This window comes from Capricornis sumatraensis, chromosome 21 (genome assembly GCF_032405125.1).
Source record: "Capricornis sumatraensis isolate serow.1 chromosome 21, serow.2, whole genome shotgun sequence".
Taxonomy (NCBI): domain Eukaryota; kingdom Metazoa; phylum Chordata; class Mammalia; order Artiodactyla; family Bovidae; genus Capricornis; species Capricornis sumatraensis.
Window position 1 is genome coordinate 52,595,033 of NC_091089.1, and position 16,871 is coordinate 52,611,903.

General features: G+C 41.7%; 1 protein-coding gene across 2 annotated transcripts; it reads left to right on the top strand.

Moving 5' to 3' along the window:
• The first annotated feature begins 618 nt into the window (after positions 1-618).
• On the top strand, positions 619-16,338 carry SKA1 (spindle and kinetochore associated complex subunit 1). 2 transcript variants are annotated; one of them, XM_068993924.1, is made up of 7 exons: positions 619-739; positions 2,488-2,583; positions 5,192-5,316; positions 6,832-6,929; positions 9,898-10,035; positions 14,561-14,730; positions 15,695-16,338. In XM_068993924.1, the coding sequence occupies exons 2-7, from the start codon at positions 2,499-2,501 to the stop codon at positions 15,841-15,843; spliced, it is 765 nt and encodes a 254-aa protein (XP_068850025.1). In that variant the 5' UTR covers positions 619-739; positions 2,488-2,498; the 3' UTR covers positions 15,844-16,338. The 2 variants fall into 2 exon arrangements, with proteins under 2 accessions (XP_068850025.1, XP_068850024.1); XM_068993923.1 differs by having other exon boundaries at positions 625-739; positions 2,387-2,583.
• The last annotated feature ends 533 nt before the right edge of the window (positions 16,339-16,871 follow it).

Genomic DNA, 16,871 nt, shown 5'->3' on the forward strand with positions numbered 1-16,871 from the left:
TGACTGTGTAGCTGCCACACCAGCCCTGGGCAACTTTTTCCTCTTTCTTTCAGAGAATTAAACTTTTTTTTTAAATTTGCATTTGCCCTTACAGAGTTTGTTCACTCCACGAAAGAAGGGAGGATCTCTCAGTCTTATAGCTCACTAACTTGGCTGCTTTTTGGAAGTACCTGGTGTGCTTTTAAAAATGTTAAGGTTTGGGCCCCACTTACAGTGTCTGAATTCATTGATTTAGGGTACAGCTTGGGCGCTGGAATTTGTAAAAGCTGCCCTGATGATTCTAATATGCGGCCAATTTGGTGATCCAGTGTTGAAGCTCGCGATTTGATCCCCCGAGCGCTGGGCTCTGGCTCGGGGTAACGGTCTGCTAAGTGTGTTGGTAGTCTTCGGCGCCGGAGCCAATCCGGTCCCGCCTTTTCCCCAAGATCGGCCCCGCCCCCAGCCCGGGCCCCGCCCCGGCCCCGCCCAGCTGTGGCCCCGGATAAACGCGGAAAAGCGTGATCCCTCCGAGCAGCCTTCCGAGAGTGCGGCTGTGCGCCTGCGCGGCGTCGAGTGCGGGAGTGCGGCTGTGCGGCTGTGCGCTTGCGCGGCACCGAGTACCAGCGGGCAGTTTGAGTTTCGCTCCCGGAGCCAGGTCTCGAGACCCTACGCTTCCGACCGAGATTGGGTGGGGGAGGGGGCGGTTCTCGGCGCCTCGCGACCCCACTGAGTGGGCCCTTTGCTCCCGGACCCGCACGAGGTTAGAGTCTGGTGTTGAAGATCCCCCCTTCGGAAGCGGGCATTGTTTAGGCGGGGCGGGGGGCCGGGGCGGCGCGGGCCGGGATGAGGAGCGGGCCTTAGCCGCGTTAGCTGGAGTGGAGGCTTTATTTAGACCTTCTCACCTACCCTCGGGCTTCCCTGCTGGCTCAGAGGGTAAAGCGTCTGCCCGCAATGCGGGAGACACGGTTTCAAACCCTGGGTCGGCTCCCCTGGAGGAGGACATGGCAGCCCCACTCCAGTATTCCTGCCTGGAGAATCCCATGGGCGGAAGAGCCTGGTGGGCTATATATATAGTCCATAGGGTCACTGAGAGTCGGACACGACTGAGCGACTTCACTTTCTTTTTTCACTTTCTTTCACCTCCCTTGAAGTGAACGAACAGTACCTGATTTCTTTCCTTCCCCTCCTTTCGTCTCCTTGTGGGCTTTGCTGTGCTCAGTAAAAGACCCCATAGAAGAGCCAGGCTTCTCTGTCCGTGGGATTTTCCCTGCAAGAATACTGGAGGAGGTTGCCATTTCCTCCTCCTGGGTCCGCCTCCTTACCGACCCCAGTAGTAAAGCCCCAGTCCCCACAGCGTAGGAGAAATGCTTCCCTGGACCCGTTTCTTTGAACTTCCTGTGTTTTTCCTTAAAATTCTCGGGTATTTAAGTTTTCAGAGAAAATACTGATGTTGTCTTTCTGTATAAATAGCATATTTTTCCGCCTGAATCTCTGAGGAAATGACACAGTCTTGTCTTCTGTACCTTGCTTTGGGATGCACTGACTAAAGAAAGACTATATGGTTTTTCCAGTGGCCATGTATGGATGTGAGAGTTGGACTGTGAAGAAACCTGAGCGCCGAAAAATTGACCCTTTTGAACTGTGGTGTTGGAGAACACTCTTGAGAGTCCCTTGGACTGCAAGGAGATCCAATCAGTCCATTCTAAAGGAGATCAATCCTGGGTGTTCTTTGGAAGGACTGATGCTAAAGCTGAAACTCCAATACTTTGGCCACCTCATGCGAAGAGTTGACTCATTGGAAAAGATTCTGATGCTGGGAGGGATTGGGGGCAGGAGGAGAAGGGGACGACAGAGGATGAGATGGCTGGATGGCATCACCGACTGGATGGACATGAGTTTGAGTGAATTCCGGGATTTGGTGATGGACAGGGAGGCCTGGCGTGCTGCAATTCGTGGGGTCGTAGAGAGTCGGACACAACTGAGCGACTGAACTGACTATAGAAAGCTCTAAGACGGATCATTACTGGACATTGGTGGTGGTGGTTCAGTCACCAAGTCGTGTCTCTTTGCGACCCCATGAACTGCAGCACTGCCAGGGTTCCCTGTCCTTCACCATCTCCCAGAGCTTGCTCAAACTCATGTCCATGGAGTCAGTGATGCCATCCAACCATCTTGTTCTCTGTCGTCCTCTCCTCCTGCCTTCAATCCTTCCCATCAACAGGGTCTTTTCCAGTGAGTCGCTCTTTGCATCAGGTGGCCAAAGTATTGGAACTTCAGCATCAATCCCTCCAATGAATATTCAGGATTGATTTCCTTTAGGATTAACTGGTTTGATCTCCTTGGTTAGAAACTGAATTTTGTAGAATTGAAAGATATTACTCATGAGTTTTTGTACTTTGTTTTCCAGGAGATGTGACTTACTGGATATTTATCATTCTTAAGTTTTGAAAGTGAACAGAAATTTTTTTTTTTTTGGTAAATGTGTTTATATATATATTTTTTCTTCAGAGGCTTAAAGGATGGCCTCAGATCTGGAACAGTTATGCTCTCATATTAATGAAAAGATTGGCAATATTAAAAAAACTCTGTCATTGAGAAATTGTGGTAAGTAAAACAGATTCCACTGACTTTGTACATTGAAAATACATTTTGATTATTGTCCCACTTTGATATCTTATGCGTGGATAAGTGAATGTATCTTAGAAAGTTAATTTTCAGTTTTGAATAGTGATTTTTAAAGCAATCTGCTATCTGTATTTTGAATATGGCAGAGGATACTAAAGTGTAAATCACACTGAACAATGAACTAGCTAATAATTACATTTATTTATTTATGTTTTTCTGAGATACACAAGGCTGAGTAGTAAGATTTTAAGGTTATGTTGAGTTCCTGATTCTAGAGCTAAGCAGAGATACTAAAAGATAAGGAAAAAACCAGAAATGGAAAACACCCATAGCGATAGAAGTATCCCATAACTCATATTGCAGACTGCTTTGATAAGGAAGGTTATCAATATTATCAATATATATCACTAGGAAACAGCTAATTGAAAATGAAATAAGTTATTTTAACATCCAGAAACCTGGAGGTTGTGACCATCTTCCAAACTAGTTTGAAGTGCAGAGAAACGGGATCCTGGAAAAATATCATTTACAAAAACGATGTGCTCTCCAGCCTTATCTAGGAGAACTAAAGATTTGATAGGCAGAATTCCATCTGCAGGGGGGATCCTGTTGAACTTTTATTGTATTTTGAATGGATACTTTTTAAAAAATTCAAAAATGAAATTATACTGTTGGAATGTCCTTTCAAATTATACATGTCCTTCTGAGACTTGCATATTCTCCCTTCCTTGTCGAGAACCACTAATAAAGAGACTCCAGTTTACAGTTGGTGGCTGTGTATTCTGTAGAAAGTTAAAGCTGAGGCAACTGTGGGTTCTTCTGTAGCCCCCAGTCTCATATGAGGAAACCGAGGCTCTAGAAGTCAGGTGACTTGCCCAAGTTCTCCTGCTTATCAGTGGTCAGTTGGGACTACAGCTTTTGTGTCCTGATTCCCAGTATAGTACTTGTCTATTTCTATGCCATTTTTATGGAATAATCTAAAAAGGACATTTAAATATTTAATAAGTAGTCTTTAGATTTTCTGAGAGCATGATTACTCTTGGATAAATATAACTTAGAGATTATAAAACTATCCAACTTTGAATTCAAATGGCCCCACTGAAGCATGAGGCCTGGCAGAAGCAGTCTGACCTGTTAGGTTACTACTCACCGGGTAACTGTCGTTTGTACATGGGGAGAATAATTTGTCTGTTCGGTTCCGCAGCCTATTCAGGAAAGCCCAGTAATATGTTTGCCACGTTGGCTGCTGTTAATTTACTAGATTGCTACTATCAAAAGTAGTGAATTTACTTAGTGCACTTATTTTACTACAGATCAGCAAACAAGGCCCTAAAATTTAGGTGACTGGGTTATTTGAGATACCAGTATCTCCGACTAATCCCCCTGAGATTAGTCTCAGCAGAGACATCAGTACTCTCATTTATTTGTTCATTTCTTTCAGCTGTTACGGTCAAATGCTTTATTAGATTGTTGATTTGTAACAGCTTGCCTTTAGTGAGTGCCTTACTAGGTTGCAAGCAGAGTGCCCACACCTCTTCTATGTACTTTCTTGCTTCTCATTAATTCTCTGAGGGCAAGTGCTGGTGTCTCTGACTGCAGGCCTAGCAGCTCTAGCCATTTCACTCTGCATCTGTAATCTCCAGCGTGGTCACATTTTGTTTTCACTTAGGGATATTTCATGATTTGGTTGTTAGAAGAGAAGATGGAAAATATTTGGTTATGAGGATGGTTTTCCCTTTTGTGCTTTTGAGGTGTCTTTAAAAAAAAATTTTTTTTTTTCACTTCTTTTATTTCTAAGGAGGAAGTTTCTCTGGTTTTCCCATCCTTGTATCTATGAAGCTGGGGAGAGGGGCCCGGCGGTGGGGCTGGGAACTTGAGAGCAGACTAGCCTCCCCTGCCTACCCCAGACACTTGCAGGCCAGTCCAGAATGTAAACTTATCTTTCTGGCCAGTGATTAGAATTTTTCAGGTTTACACATTCACAGGATATATCCCATGAAGAGAGTCCTGGCCTTCTTCGGGATTCTCACTTCCAGCATCCTGTGCTTTGAAGGCCCGAAGCCGGGACGCTTATCCCCATTAAAACTAAATATAGTAGGTTGCTGAGGTTGACAACCTCCTCTCTCCTGCATTTCTCTGCACCTTGAGTCCCACTTCTGCATGCCCCCCACCCCCCTCCTTAGGGCTACTGCAGCATCAGCTCATACATTCTATCTGGTCTGTGATTCTTTCTTCAAGTTGAAACTCATGGAGATTTACCTTTTTTCTCTTAAGAGCTCAACTATGCATGCAAAAGGGTGTTTATTTTTATCTAGCATTTCTAAGTGCTTTATTACATAGTGGAAGAATTTTCCAAAAACAAAAGATTCAGGGGATACTTAGTATTTACCTCCTCCTTCCTTTTTTTCATATTACTTAGTAATGAGTTCTTAAGATTCTTCATGGAGACAAGTCCTAGGGGCTGAAACATTGTTCTTTCCTCAGTGTCCCTTTATGGTAAGGCTCTGTTCCAGGAGTTCCCTTGGCTACATGTAGGTTTTATGGTTTTCTGTGTTTTATTTTCCATTTCATCTTTGTTTATTAATAGGGAAAGAACCTACCTTGAAGACCATTTTAAATAAAATAGGAGATGAGATCATTGTAGTAAATGAACTTCTAAATAAATTGGAATTGGAAATTCAGTATCAAGAACAAACCAACATTTCCCTCAAGGTAATGGTTTTTCTAGTGGTGAAACAAAATAACAAAGGCAGTTAATATAAACACCTAATCACCAGGGAATTCGTAAGGATTCTTTATATTTATAATGTTGTTAGCTTTGATTATTAACAGTAAAGAGTACTATTTGCATTTTGTTTTCCCAGTGTAAAGGACTCCAGAGTTCCAGAGGTATTTCTTTCTCCATGCTGGTAGCCAATTTATTTACTAAGAAGGGAATATTTCCTAAATAATTCTTGGGAGGTTTAATTTAAATAAATGATCTCCTGGGAGTATGGTGTGGGAGGAGTGCCTGCCCTGGGTTGAGACATGGTTTCCCACCCGGGCTCCCCCAGCGTGCTCTGCCACCCTAAGAAACTCTTGGAGTCTCAGTGCCCTTAATTGAAAAGTAATGGGTCATACTGAAGTATTTCTTGGGTCCCTTCTATTGTGCATTTCTTTCTGTTTGTACAGATTGTAGTGTAAAGATTCTCGGGTTAAAAAAAACACTTGAGCCTCATTCACACACACATTTTGTTCTAAATAAGCCTTTACCTAATAAAAATGCTTCTGATAGGATGGGAAAAGAATCTGTACCATAATTACCTAGTGCTCTTAGAGCCACTGATATGTTCAGTTGGATTGATCAAGGTGGCTTCTATAGTCCTTTTCAAGCGTTACAATCCTCAGTGTCTGTAAAGATTTTTCAGGGGATTTTCTGTAGGACTGGACATGATTATGCCTATCCTGCTGTTGGTTGAAATGAGATCAGTATCTCTGAACATGATCCAGGTCTTTAAAAGAAAGATGTCATACAAATTCAAAACAAACCGATAATGGTTACATTTCTACCTTGCCCAATAAGGCCCAGGGTTAGGTGTGGGTTTAGAGAAGGTCCAACTCAGGATTAAAGCCTGTTAGGAATTTTTATTTACATGATGACTGAAAATCAGATGACAGGGATCCAAAGGTACAGAGTATTTTTTCTTATTGAATTTCCATGAGTTCATAACCTCAGATTCTTGGGGAAATTAAATAAAGACAACACAAAATGAAGGCAGTTATGATCAAGTAGAAATTTTCATTAAGCTAGAATATACAAAACCTTCCTAAGCAATATCTCGTCCTTGCATTCCAGGAGTGTGTTGTCATTTGGTGCCGGGGAATGCTTGCTAAGTCAACAAAAGCACTTTTACCAGAATGACAAACATAAATCTTTCATATACTTTTTAGTTGCTTCCCAAGGTTGAAGTATTTTAGAAAGACAGAAATGTCAATCCTGTCTGTTGTAATGTTATTCTAGCAATTGCTCTCTGAACAAATCCAGTAGAGAAAAATAATGTATCACTATCCCAAGTCAGCTCTAGAAACCAAAGGGCTCCTTTTAAATATTGCAGAGTTCAGTGCTTTTTAACCCCTTCCACTCAGCATCATTGTAGTTGAACTCAGTCTTTCCTGCTCTTTTTAACATGTTAAAACACACATAGGCAGGACAGATACTTATTTGTGAGCTTTTTTCTTTTTTTAAAGGAACTCTTTGAATCTCTTGAAGAAGATTATAAAGATGTGGAGCATCTCAAAGAAAACATCCCTCCCCATTTGCCTCAAGTAACAGTTACCCAGAACTTGTAAGTGTGTTTATAATTATTTTTATTCTCTGGACTTATAAAACTATTAAAACAAGCATTTTAGATCTTTTTGCTTTTCGATATACTTGCAGTTTTGTTAATGATTATCCAGTTTTGTTTTGTTTTGTTTGCACTTACACAAGAAATAATCTTTCCCTCATCTTTACCAGTTTTCTTATCCCACTGTCTCTAGGGAAAATGTGGTGCCTCTTTCCCAAGGATCAGTCCCTCAGAGCAGAGTTTGTTAACATTGGCTCTGTTGACATTTGAGGTCAGATAGTTCTTTTTTGTAAAAATAGCATATTTAGCAGCATCCCTGCTCTCTTCCAATGGAGTATCAGTACCTCTCCTGTACACCCCCCCTCCCCACCCTCCACCCAGGTCCTGACAATGAAAAATGCCTTCAGACATTGTGGGGGTGGAAAATCTCAGCTGACCCTTGAGAAACACTGCCTTAGGGTAAAAATAAACTTAATGAGCCTCCTGTCTTAAAAATAGCTCAAGGAACAAAGGCTTAGCTCTACTTTTACCCTGAAACTCCTGTCCTGCCTGTCTATTCACTGCTGGTAGATGTTCTTGCCTGCCCTTTCTCCTGAAGCCCCTAAAAGAGGCCATCCTACATCTTTGACTAGGCTGCCCGCCTGTTCTCTGCCCTCCTTTAAGTTACAAGTGTCTCCTAAGCCACTGTTACTTAATACCGTTATTAATGCTCTCAGATGTCCAACTCCAGCCTTGACATGGCCCCTGTTTCAGCTGTTTGAACTGCTTGCTGGGAGTCTCACAAATAAGCTGTTCTCTCCTCCAGGTTTACGTATGTGAGACTAAATTGGCTATCTCCTTGTCACCTACCCATCACCTGGACAGGAACAGGGCGTCTCCAGCCTCTCTCTCCGCCTTGTAGCCCCTTGGCCTCTGCGGGGTGTTGTCTGCCTCTGCCCTCCCTCTCGTTGTCTGCCTCCACGAGATCTTGCATCATCTTTCGTCTTTATGATTTGGGAGTTCCTTGTGTTTTCTTTCCAGTATTTCTCCACTGCCATCTCTCCAGTCCTCTGCCACCAAAATTGTATTTCTTTTTTTAATTTTATTGAAGTATAGTTGATTTACAAAATTGTATTTCTAAAAGGGGCTCCCCTTGTATACCACGACTAACTTAACTATTTTAACTCTCGAAATGGATCATATATACAGAAAAGTAATTGAAGTATTATTAGTGCAAATTAAAGGAGAATAAGAAACATCAGTGAATCTACCAGTCCGATTAAGAAATAGGACACTGCCAGTACCTACAACACTTCTTCTGTTGCAGATTCTCCTTCTATCAAAGAGGTAATCACCCTGGCATTTGTGATAATCACAGTTTTGTGTATGTGTTTCCACCAACAATATACTGCTTAAATTTGAAAACTAAAAGGAAAGCACGAATCTGCTGTGTAGGAAAAGAGCCATGTTGCTGCTGATAGTTGAAGGTCTCCAGGAAATAAGCTCAACAGAGTCCCTGGCGTGCCAGGGTACCTTGGAATTTCCCTCCAAGAAGAGAAAATTAGAGAGTTCCTTGGCAGTCGAGTGGTTAGGACTTGGTGCTTTCACTGCCATGGACCAGATTCAGTCCCTGGTCAGGGAACTAAGACCCCACAAGCTGAGCAGTATGGCCCAAAATGGAAAAAAAAAAAAGGAAGAGAAGATTAGTGGGCAGGGTCATGAATGAATGGAGGAACAAAAGACACCTTGGGGTATCTGCCAGGTCTGTTGGGCTGGACACTGGCCACCCAGCAAGAATGTGGCCCAAGGAGTAGGGGGGATTTTCTTCTAAACTGACTGTGGCCTAGGTTCAGCTTTCAGGGCCAGGTCACAGCAGAACCTTTGTATAGGCAGAAAAGGTTATTTTTAGCTGATGTGCACAGCAGGGCCTGAGAACAGGCAAGTACAGGTAAGAACCAACCAGGCTCAGCGTGGAGTCTCAGGATAGGTTTCATGTAAGGATGATGCTACAAGCACTGGGCATCTTCACCTTCACAGCCTGTCACACGGTCATGTCCTCATCGCACTGCCTCCGTCAGGCCTGGTCGCTGTCTGTGTCTGGTACTCAGCTGTCATCTTGGGATCTCACCTCCCTGTCTGTGGGATCCCCTTTGTATACTCCTGGGTTGGATCATTTCTTTCCTGTATCCCTTTTTCTGTTTGGAGAAGTCAAGCCAACCTGACTTGCTGCTGGCACGAGGGTTTCTTCCTTCCCTGGCAGTTAAACAGCCTAGAAGCTATAGCCTGTTCCTGGACTCTGTTTGCCAGTGCAGAAGGAGCTGTATCAGGCTTCTCACCCACACTAAAAAATGGAGCAGGACTGGCCCTAGGGTACCCATATTCATTTCTGGCAGCTGAAATGAGTCTGCAGCAGGTGGGACCGATACTAGCAACCAATGGGGTAAATTAGAAGTAGAAGATGATTGATGTTTGCACATCCAGAAATAGGGGAATCAGAAAGATAAGTTGTTTAGAGGTTAAATTCAGCTTCACACATACTGACTTAGAGGAGCCAGTGAGATAACAGATGAAGATGTTAGGCATGTGTATTATTTGCACCATGTTTTGCGTACAGAAATGACGTGATTATGTTACTGAAGATTTGGGAACTTAATTTTTCAGTGTTCTCCCCACTGTTAAAAAAAACAAACACCTTTTTTTTTGTCTGCACCATGGGGCATGTGGGAACCTAGTTCCCTGAGCAGGATTGAACCCGTGCCCCCTTCATTTGAAGCTTTTGGAGTCTTAACCACTGGACCACTGGGGAAATCCCTTCACTATTGAGATCTTCAAAGCATTAGCAGTAGGGATAGAAAATGAAAATGTTGCCTATAAAATTATAACGAGATGGAAAAATTATAAAATCATGTGCTTAATACTGGTCATTTTCAGTTGCGAAGCCTCCTACGATGCCACAGAATTCTGACAATTGTGTGTCTCTATTCTGTAGTGTTAACAGATCAGATCTTGACCCTGAAGAACCAGTCAAAGTTGAGGAACCTGCACCCACAAAGAAGCCTCTCAAAGAACAAAGAAGTATTAAAGAAATGCCATTTATAACTTCTGATGAGTTTAATGGCATTCCTGCGTAAGTATTTGAGATAAATTTTAACATTCAGCTCTTTAGTAATCAGCATATATGATTGTCATAAACCTTGAATATATTATTTGTAACATGCTGTATTCCAGTATTGATCTTTTCTAAAATAGTTTTACATTATGCTGCAGGAATCTTTTGTGGAAGATGCTTAAAATTTTGTTTTTTATTTAGTTGTAAAATCTAGACATAGATGTAGAGATGGATCGGTTTGTTCTGGAGTCCTCTCAGGGTCATTTTATGATATAGATTTTTTATCCAGTTACATTTTAGAAGTAGCCTCAGTTTTGCTACAATTTTAAGGAAAGGGAGTATGTTGTATAGATTTGGAAATTAGCACGGAGAGAGCTCTGTTTGATTTCCGTTTGTCCATTAACTTGTGCCACACACTTGTTTGAGTCTGCTCTATTCTGGGCTCTGGGTCACTGAGGAGAAGAATACAGGGGTGAATGGGACAAGATGCTTCCTCTCAATAAGGACTCCACTGCTCTTCATAGAAGACATTAATGGGGACTCAATTATGGAAATCCCTATTATAATTCCAGGGCTTAACTTCACATCTTGGCTTTATATTGTTGCATTTCTTTTTATTTTCTTACACAACTAATGCATGTTGTGAGACTGATAACTCATCTGTAATTCCACCACTCAGACAAGATAGAGTATTTCCTTCTGTATTTTAATTTATAGAACAAGTTGTTTCTGATTGTTATTACAACAGTGTAGTTGTTCTATGAATATAATTTACTTTTTTTATTGAGCATTTTTCTATTATTAACTGTCATCGAAAACTTGGATGTTAATAGTTGTATGGTATTTTATGGTGTGACTACTCTATAAGCTATTTAAGCATGACTTTATCAAATATTTGGGTTGACTGTGTTGTTACGAAGAATGGTACAGTGAAATTTCTTTTACACAGGTCTATTTTGTATTCCTTTTTTATTATTATTTCCTTGAGATAGAGTCCTAGGAGGAGACTCTCTGGGGCAAAGAGCATGGTTATTTTACTTGCCTGAGAGTTGTCCATCCAGATTTTTTTTTTTTTTTAGGTTTACAGAAAAATTGAGCAGACTGAGCAGTGTTCTCATAACTGAAAACAGTTTCCCTTATTACTGACATCTTGCATTAGTGCAGTAAATTAGTTACTATTGCTAAACCAGTCTAGATACTATTAACTAGATATTAACTAAAGTCTGTAGTTTGCAGTAGGGTTCATTCTTTGTGTTGTGCAGTCTGTGGATTTTGTCAGATGTGGGATGTCACGTCCCCACCGTTATATCATACAAAATAGTTTCACTGCCCTAAAAATACCGTGTGCTCCTCCATTTCATCTCTCCCCCAAGACCCTGGCAGCCACTCATCTTTTTATTGTCTCTATAGTTTTCCCTTTTCCAGAATGTCATACAGTTGAAATTATACACTGTTGCCTTTTTGGACTGGCTTCTTTCACTTAGTAATACACATTTAAGATTTCTCTAGTGTCTTTTTGTGACTTGATAGCTCATTTCTTTTTATTGCTGACTCTGATGCTGGGAGGGGTTGGGGGCAGGAGGAAAAGGGGACGACAGAGGATGAGATGGCTGGATGGCATCACCGACTTGATGGACGTGAGTGTGAGTGAACTCTGGGAGTTGGTGATGGACAGGGAAGCCTGGCATGCTGCAATTCATGGGGTTGCAAAGAGTCGGACACGACTGAGCGACTGAACTGAACTGAATATTCCGTTGTGTAGCTGTAGTAGTTTGTTTATCCGTTCATCTGTGGAACAACATTTTGGTTACATCCAGTTTGGGGCAGTTATGACTAAAGCTGCTGTAAACGTTCACCTGCAGGTTTTTGTGTGGACATGTTTTCAGCTCACTTGGGTAAGACCTAGGAGTGTGATGGCTGGATCATATGGTACAACTGTTTAGCTTTGTGAGAAACTGTGATGCTGTCTTCCCTAAGTAGCTGTACCATTTTGCATTCCCAGCAGAAGAGTTCTGTTGCTCCATGTCCTTGCCTGCATTTAGTTTTGTCTGTTTTCTATTTCAGCTGTTCTAGTCAGTATAATGTACCTCACTGTCTTAATTTCCAGTTTCCTGATAACATGATGTTGAGCATCTGTTCATATACTTAGTTGCCCCTTGAAAAATATATGGCAGTTTCACAAATCTGAGACTCGGAATGAGGCTGACATTTTAGTTTTTTTGTTTGTTTTGGCTGCTCAGTCATTTCCTTTGTTGACAGCTTTATGTGATTAAAATTGTTTGATGCTATTTGGTTTTCTAAGTTGTTGTTGTTGTCAAGAACAAATGGCTGTGAGGAATGGTGCAGTAGAAAGGTCTTTAGAAAATGCTTTCTTGGGGACTTCCCTGCTGGTTCAGTGGTTAAGAATCCACCTTGCGGTGCAGGGGATGTGGGTTCAATCCCTGATCGGGGAGCTGCGATCTGACATACCTCAGAGCAGCTAAGCCCACGTGCCACAGCTACAAAGTCTGCATGCCACAGCAAAGATCCCACGTGACACAATGAAGGCCCACCTGGTGCAACTAATAGCTGGTGTAGCCGAGTAAATACACAGATAAAAGAAAATGCTTCCTTGTAGGGAGGATATTGAAATAGTCATGGTAGAGTATTCGTTTTTAAACTAAGAGATTATTTAATGAATGAGAGAAGTTAAAAGGTTAGGATAAGAAGAATGTGTTCCAAACATGGGGCTTCGGTTCATTTATCTTTAAAAAGTTGATACTGAGGGTGCAGTTTAAAGTGGAAAACACTGGCACTTGTTTTGAGGAAATTAGAGGATAGTTCACATGGTTTAAAGCAGGGGTCCCAATCTCCGGGATCTAATGCCTGATGACCTGAGGTAGAGCTGATGTAATAATAATAAAGTGCACAGTGAACGTATCACACTTGAATCATCCCCAAATCATCCTCCCCTACCCTGCCCGACCTGGGCTGTGAAAAAATTGTCTTCCATGAAACTGGTCCCTGGTGCCAAAAAGATTGGGGACTGCTAGTTTAAAGGAATGTCTTTGTGTTGAGCTGTGGCATCAACTGTTTGTGGAAATTGTGGTTAAAAAAATGAGTGGAGAAAATGAATTTAGAAAAGAGAATAATGAAAATAAATGGTTTTGGTCAATATGAATATTTTTCTTTAAACATTTATACATTATTTTATATTAAGAAACTTTCTATTAGAAAACTGCCCCTTTTAACAGAGGGGAAGGTCAGAGTTTAGTATAATGAATCCACAATTTATTGAAGGGAAAAGGGAAGCAGATCATGAAAATTTTGTTTTGGGTGTATACAGACCACTCAAAATTGAAGGTCTCCTATTCTTACATTCTAAGACTGTGATTGGCATCACTGACTCAATGGACAAGAGTTTGAGCAAACTCCAAGAGATAATGAAGGCCAGGGAACCCTGGCATGCTGCAGTCCATGGGGTTGTAAGAGTCAGACAGGACTCAGTGACTGAACCTCAAGAAGACTGTGGCGACTGGGAGGACAGGCAGAAGGGAGACTGAATTGGAAGAATGGGCTTTAGAGAGACAATGCTTAATCCACCTGCCAATGCAGGAGACACAGGAGATGCAAGTTCAACCCCTGGGATGGGAAGATCCCTTGAAGCAGGATCCCAGTATTCTTGCAGGCTTCCCTGGTGGCTCAGATGGTAAAAAAAAAAAAAAATCCACCTGCAATGCAGGAGACCTGGGTTCAGTCCCTGGGTTGGGAAGATGCCCTGGAGAACGGAATGGCTATCCACTCCAGTATTCTTGCCTGGAGAATTCCATGGACAGAGTATCCTGGTGGGCTATAGTCCGTGGGGTCACAAAGTGACTGAGTGACTTTCACATTCACTTTCAGACAGTACTTAAGGCCATTTGAGTGCGAAACGAGTGAGGCTGTCCATCCTTCTCCTCTGCCAGGCAGCTGTGCAGCTTAGCTTCTGGGCCCTCTGATCCCTTTGCAGCCCCTCCACCACCAATTCTTCTTCGTCGGCTCTCCATCTCTGTTGTCTTCTTTGTCATTTCCCCTTCCTCCTCCCTTTTTTCTCACCCCTTTATTTCTCTGAGCAGATCTGTTTCTGCAGAAAACTGAAGTGGTATGAGTTATATAATTTATTAATACTAAAATATTTCTTCCGCTTGCTTACAAATATTTTAAAATATTTAAATAAACTTATATTGGAATTAACCCATTGGAATCAGAATTTGAGATTAAATTGTTAATTTAAATTGTTAAATTGTTACAGTAATTCTGTAAGGAATAGGGATAGAGATTTCTGCATCCAGATATAAGTAGAGGAGATAAGCTCTAATACATTGTAGCCTCTACTTAATTTTTCAGTGGTTGAGACACATCTAGTTTATTTGGAAGTTGCTATAAAATATTTTTCCAAAGAGTGCTAGTAGCTTGTATAAAGTAGTTGACTGTATAAAGTCACCATATGTAAATATTTTTCTTCAAAGAAAACAATTTTGTATGATGATTCTTTTAAAAAATTAATCATTTTCTTTTTTTACAGGTACATGAAATCCCGCTTAACCTATTGTCACATTAATGATGTTATTAAAGAAATCAACAAGGCAGTTGTTAGTAAATATAAGATCCTACATCAGCCAAAAAAGTCTATGAGTTCTGTGGCCAGAAATCTCTATCACAGATTTATTGACGAAGAAACGAAGGAAACCAAAGGTAAAATCAGTGTGTGTGTATATATATATGTATATATATATATATATATGTGTGTGTGTGTGTGTGTGTGTGTATGTGTGTACATGTCAGCTGTTTGGAGTGTAACTAAATCATGAGAAACAAAAGTAATTCCAGAAAATTCTAACTCTAGAGAGGTAGTTCTCAACCAGGGGCACTTTTCCCACCAGAGAATATTCTGCCATCTCTGGAGACGGTTTTGATTGTTAGGCCTGGGGTTGGGGGTGCTCCCGGCGCCTGGCGAGGAGAGACCAAGGGCCCTGAGTAGAGTAGAGACCGCCGTAGGGTGCCCTGGCGTGCACAGGGCAGCTCCCACAAGGAGGATTCATCTAGTCTAGAATATCTGATCTCTCTAGTCTAGAGGATTGTCTAGAATTATCTGGTCTCAAACAGTAGTAGCGCCGAGCCTCAGAAATGCTGCGTTGGAGTTTCGTACGGAATGATGCCCAGTGTTTTCAGAATTAGAGTAGTAATAACAGCTGGTGATGCTTAGGTAACACTTACTGTGTGCCAGAGAGTGTACTAAGGGCCTTAGTCCTCACAGCATCCTTATGAGTTGTGTACTATTATTACTCCTATTTTACAGATGAGGAGGGCGTCAGTTCCTTGCCCCAGGTCAGTCAGTTGAGTGATAAAGCTGCCGTGGGTTTCTGGGTTACATTCTCTTAACCACTGCCATATTGCTTCTTGAAAAGTGAATTGTTCAAAAGATACCAGCAGATAGCCAGTGATAAAATAAGCAAGGCTGCACTGCTGAAATGCTACAGTAAACATTATGCAACTTCAGTTGAAAGAATAATTATTTTAGCAAGAATACCCGTTCTCACTTTGGTTCATTGATGATAGTCAAAATCATTAATGCCATTCATAGTCATAATGTAATATATTAAAGACTCATCTTGAAAGTTGTCCTAATAAAAATTAGCACTAATATCTTTACTTTCAGGTCATTATTTTGTAGTGGAAGCTGACATAAAGGAGTTCACAGCTTTGAAAGTCGACAAGAGGTTTCACGTGATACTGAATATTTTACGACACTGCCGGAGGCTATCAGAGGTCCGAGGGAAAGGGCTTACCAGATATGTTATAACATAACGTCCTTGCGAGCTTTTGAACCAGCTAACAGGGTTTAGAGGCTGTTCCTATAGTTTCCTTACATGTAATTTTTTAATACATAGTTTTTTTAGCTTTTTCATTCTTTTTTTGTTTGTTCTAAAAATAAAGCATGTATATTTAAAAATCTGCTACCTTACAGTAAGTCCTTCATCACCTACCATGTGAGCCTCTGTTGTAGGCATACAGTGGAACTAAGAAATGTTCCTGTTTAGTTTTCGTGTTCAGTGATAGTGCCACCAGTCCCATTAAGAGGGATGCAGAGAAAAGCCAAAGTTCAAGAAGAGAAGACCAAGGAAGGCCAGGCTCTCTGGAATTAAAGGTCATTAGTGTCTATATTCCATCCTATAGACTGATGATATTTCAGGCTATAGTCAGAAGTTGGATATGAGGGCAGCACATTGATCCCTGGGTCAGGAAGATCCCCTGGAGAAGGGAAAGGCTGCCCACTCCAGTATCCTGGCCTGGAGAACTCCATGGACTGTGTCGTCGATGGGGTCGCAAAGAGTCGGACACGACTGAGCGACCTTCACTTGTTCACTTTCTTCCATGTGGTTTTCTGCTTGCCCATATGTGGTGAAGGGACAGCTTACCTGAAATGCCTTCAGTGTAAATCAGTCTATAAACATCGACCTGTAATGAAATTGCAATAAAAGTATATTGAGATGAAAAAGATGATACGATGTGCGAGCAGATTGATAGTGGTCACGGAAAATGGGTGGTTGGATTGTAAGAATTTAATGGAGTTTTACTTCCACACTTGGGGAGACTGTTAGTGTAATCTGTGTCTTAGTGTTCTCTAGAGAAACCGAATCAACAGGCTATCTGTCTATGTGAAGGGAATTGGAAGTGACTTAGTCATGTCCAACTCTTTGTGACCCCATGTACTATACAGTCCATGGAATTCTCCAGGCCAGAATACTGGAGTGGGCAGCCTTTCCCTTCTGCAGGGGATCTTCTCAACCCAGAGATCGAACCCAGGTCTCTCACATTGCAGCTGGATTCTTTAC

Bases quoted from the DNA above. Each gene is read 5' to 3' on its own strand.
- SKA1 (XM_068993924.1), top strand. From the start codon at position 2,499: ATGGCCTCAGATCTGGAACAGTTATGCTCTCATATTAATGAAAAGATT. The intron at 5,317-6,831 runs GTAATGGTTTTT...CTTTTTTTAAAG, and splicing joins AAACCAACATTTCCCTCAAG to GAACTCTTTGAATCTCTTGA. The intron at 10,036-14,560 runs GTAAGTATTTGA...CTTTTTTTACAG, and splicing joins GAGTTTAATGGCATTCCTGC to GTACATGAAATCCCGCTTAA.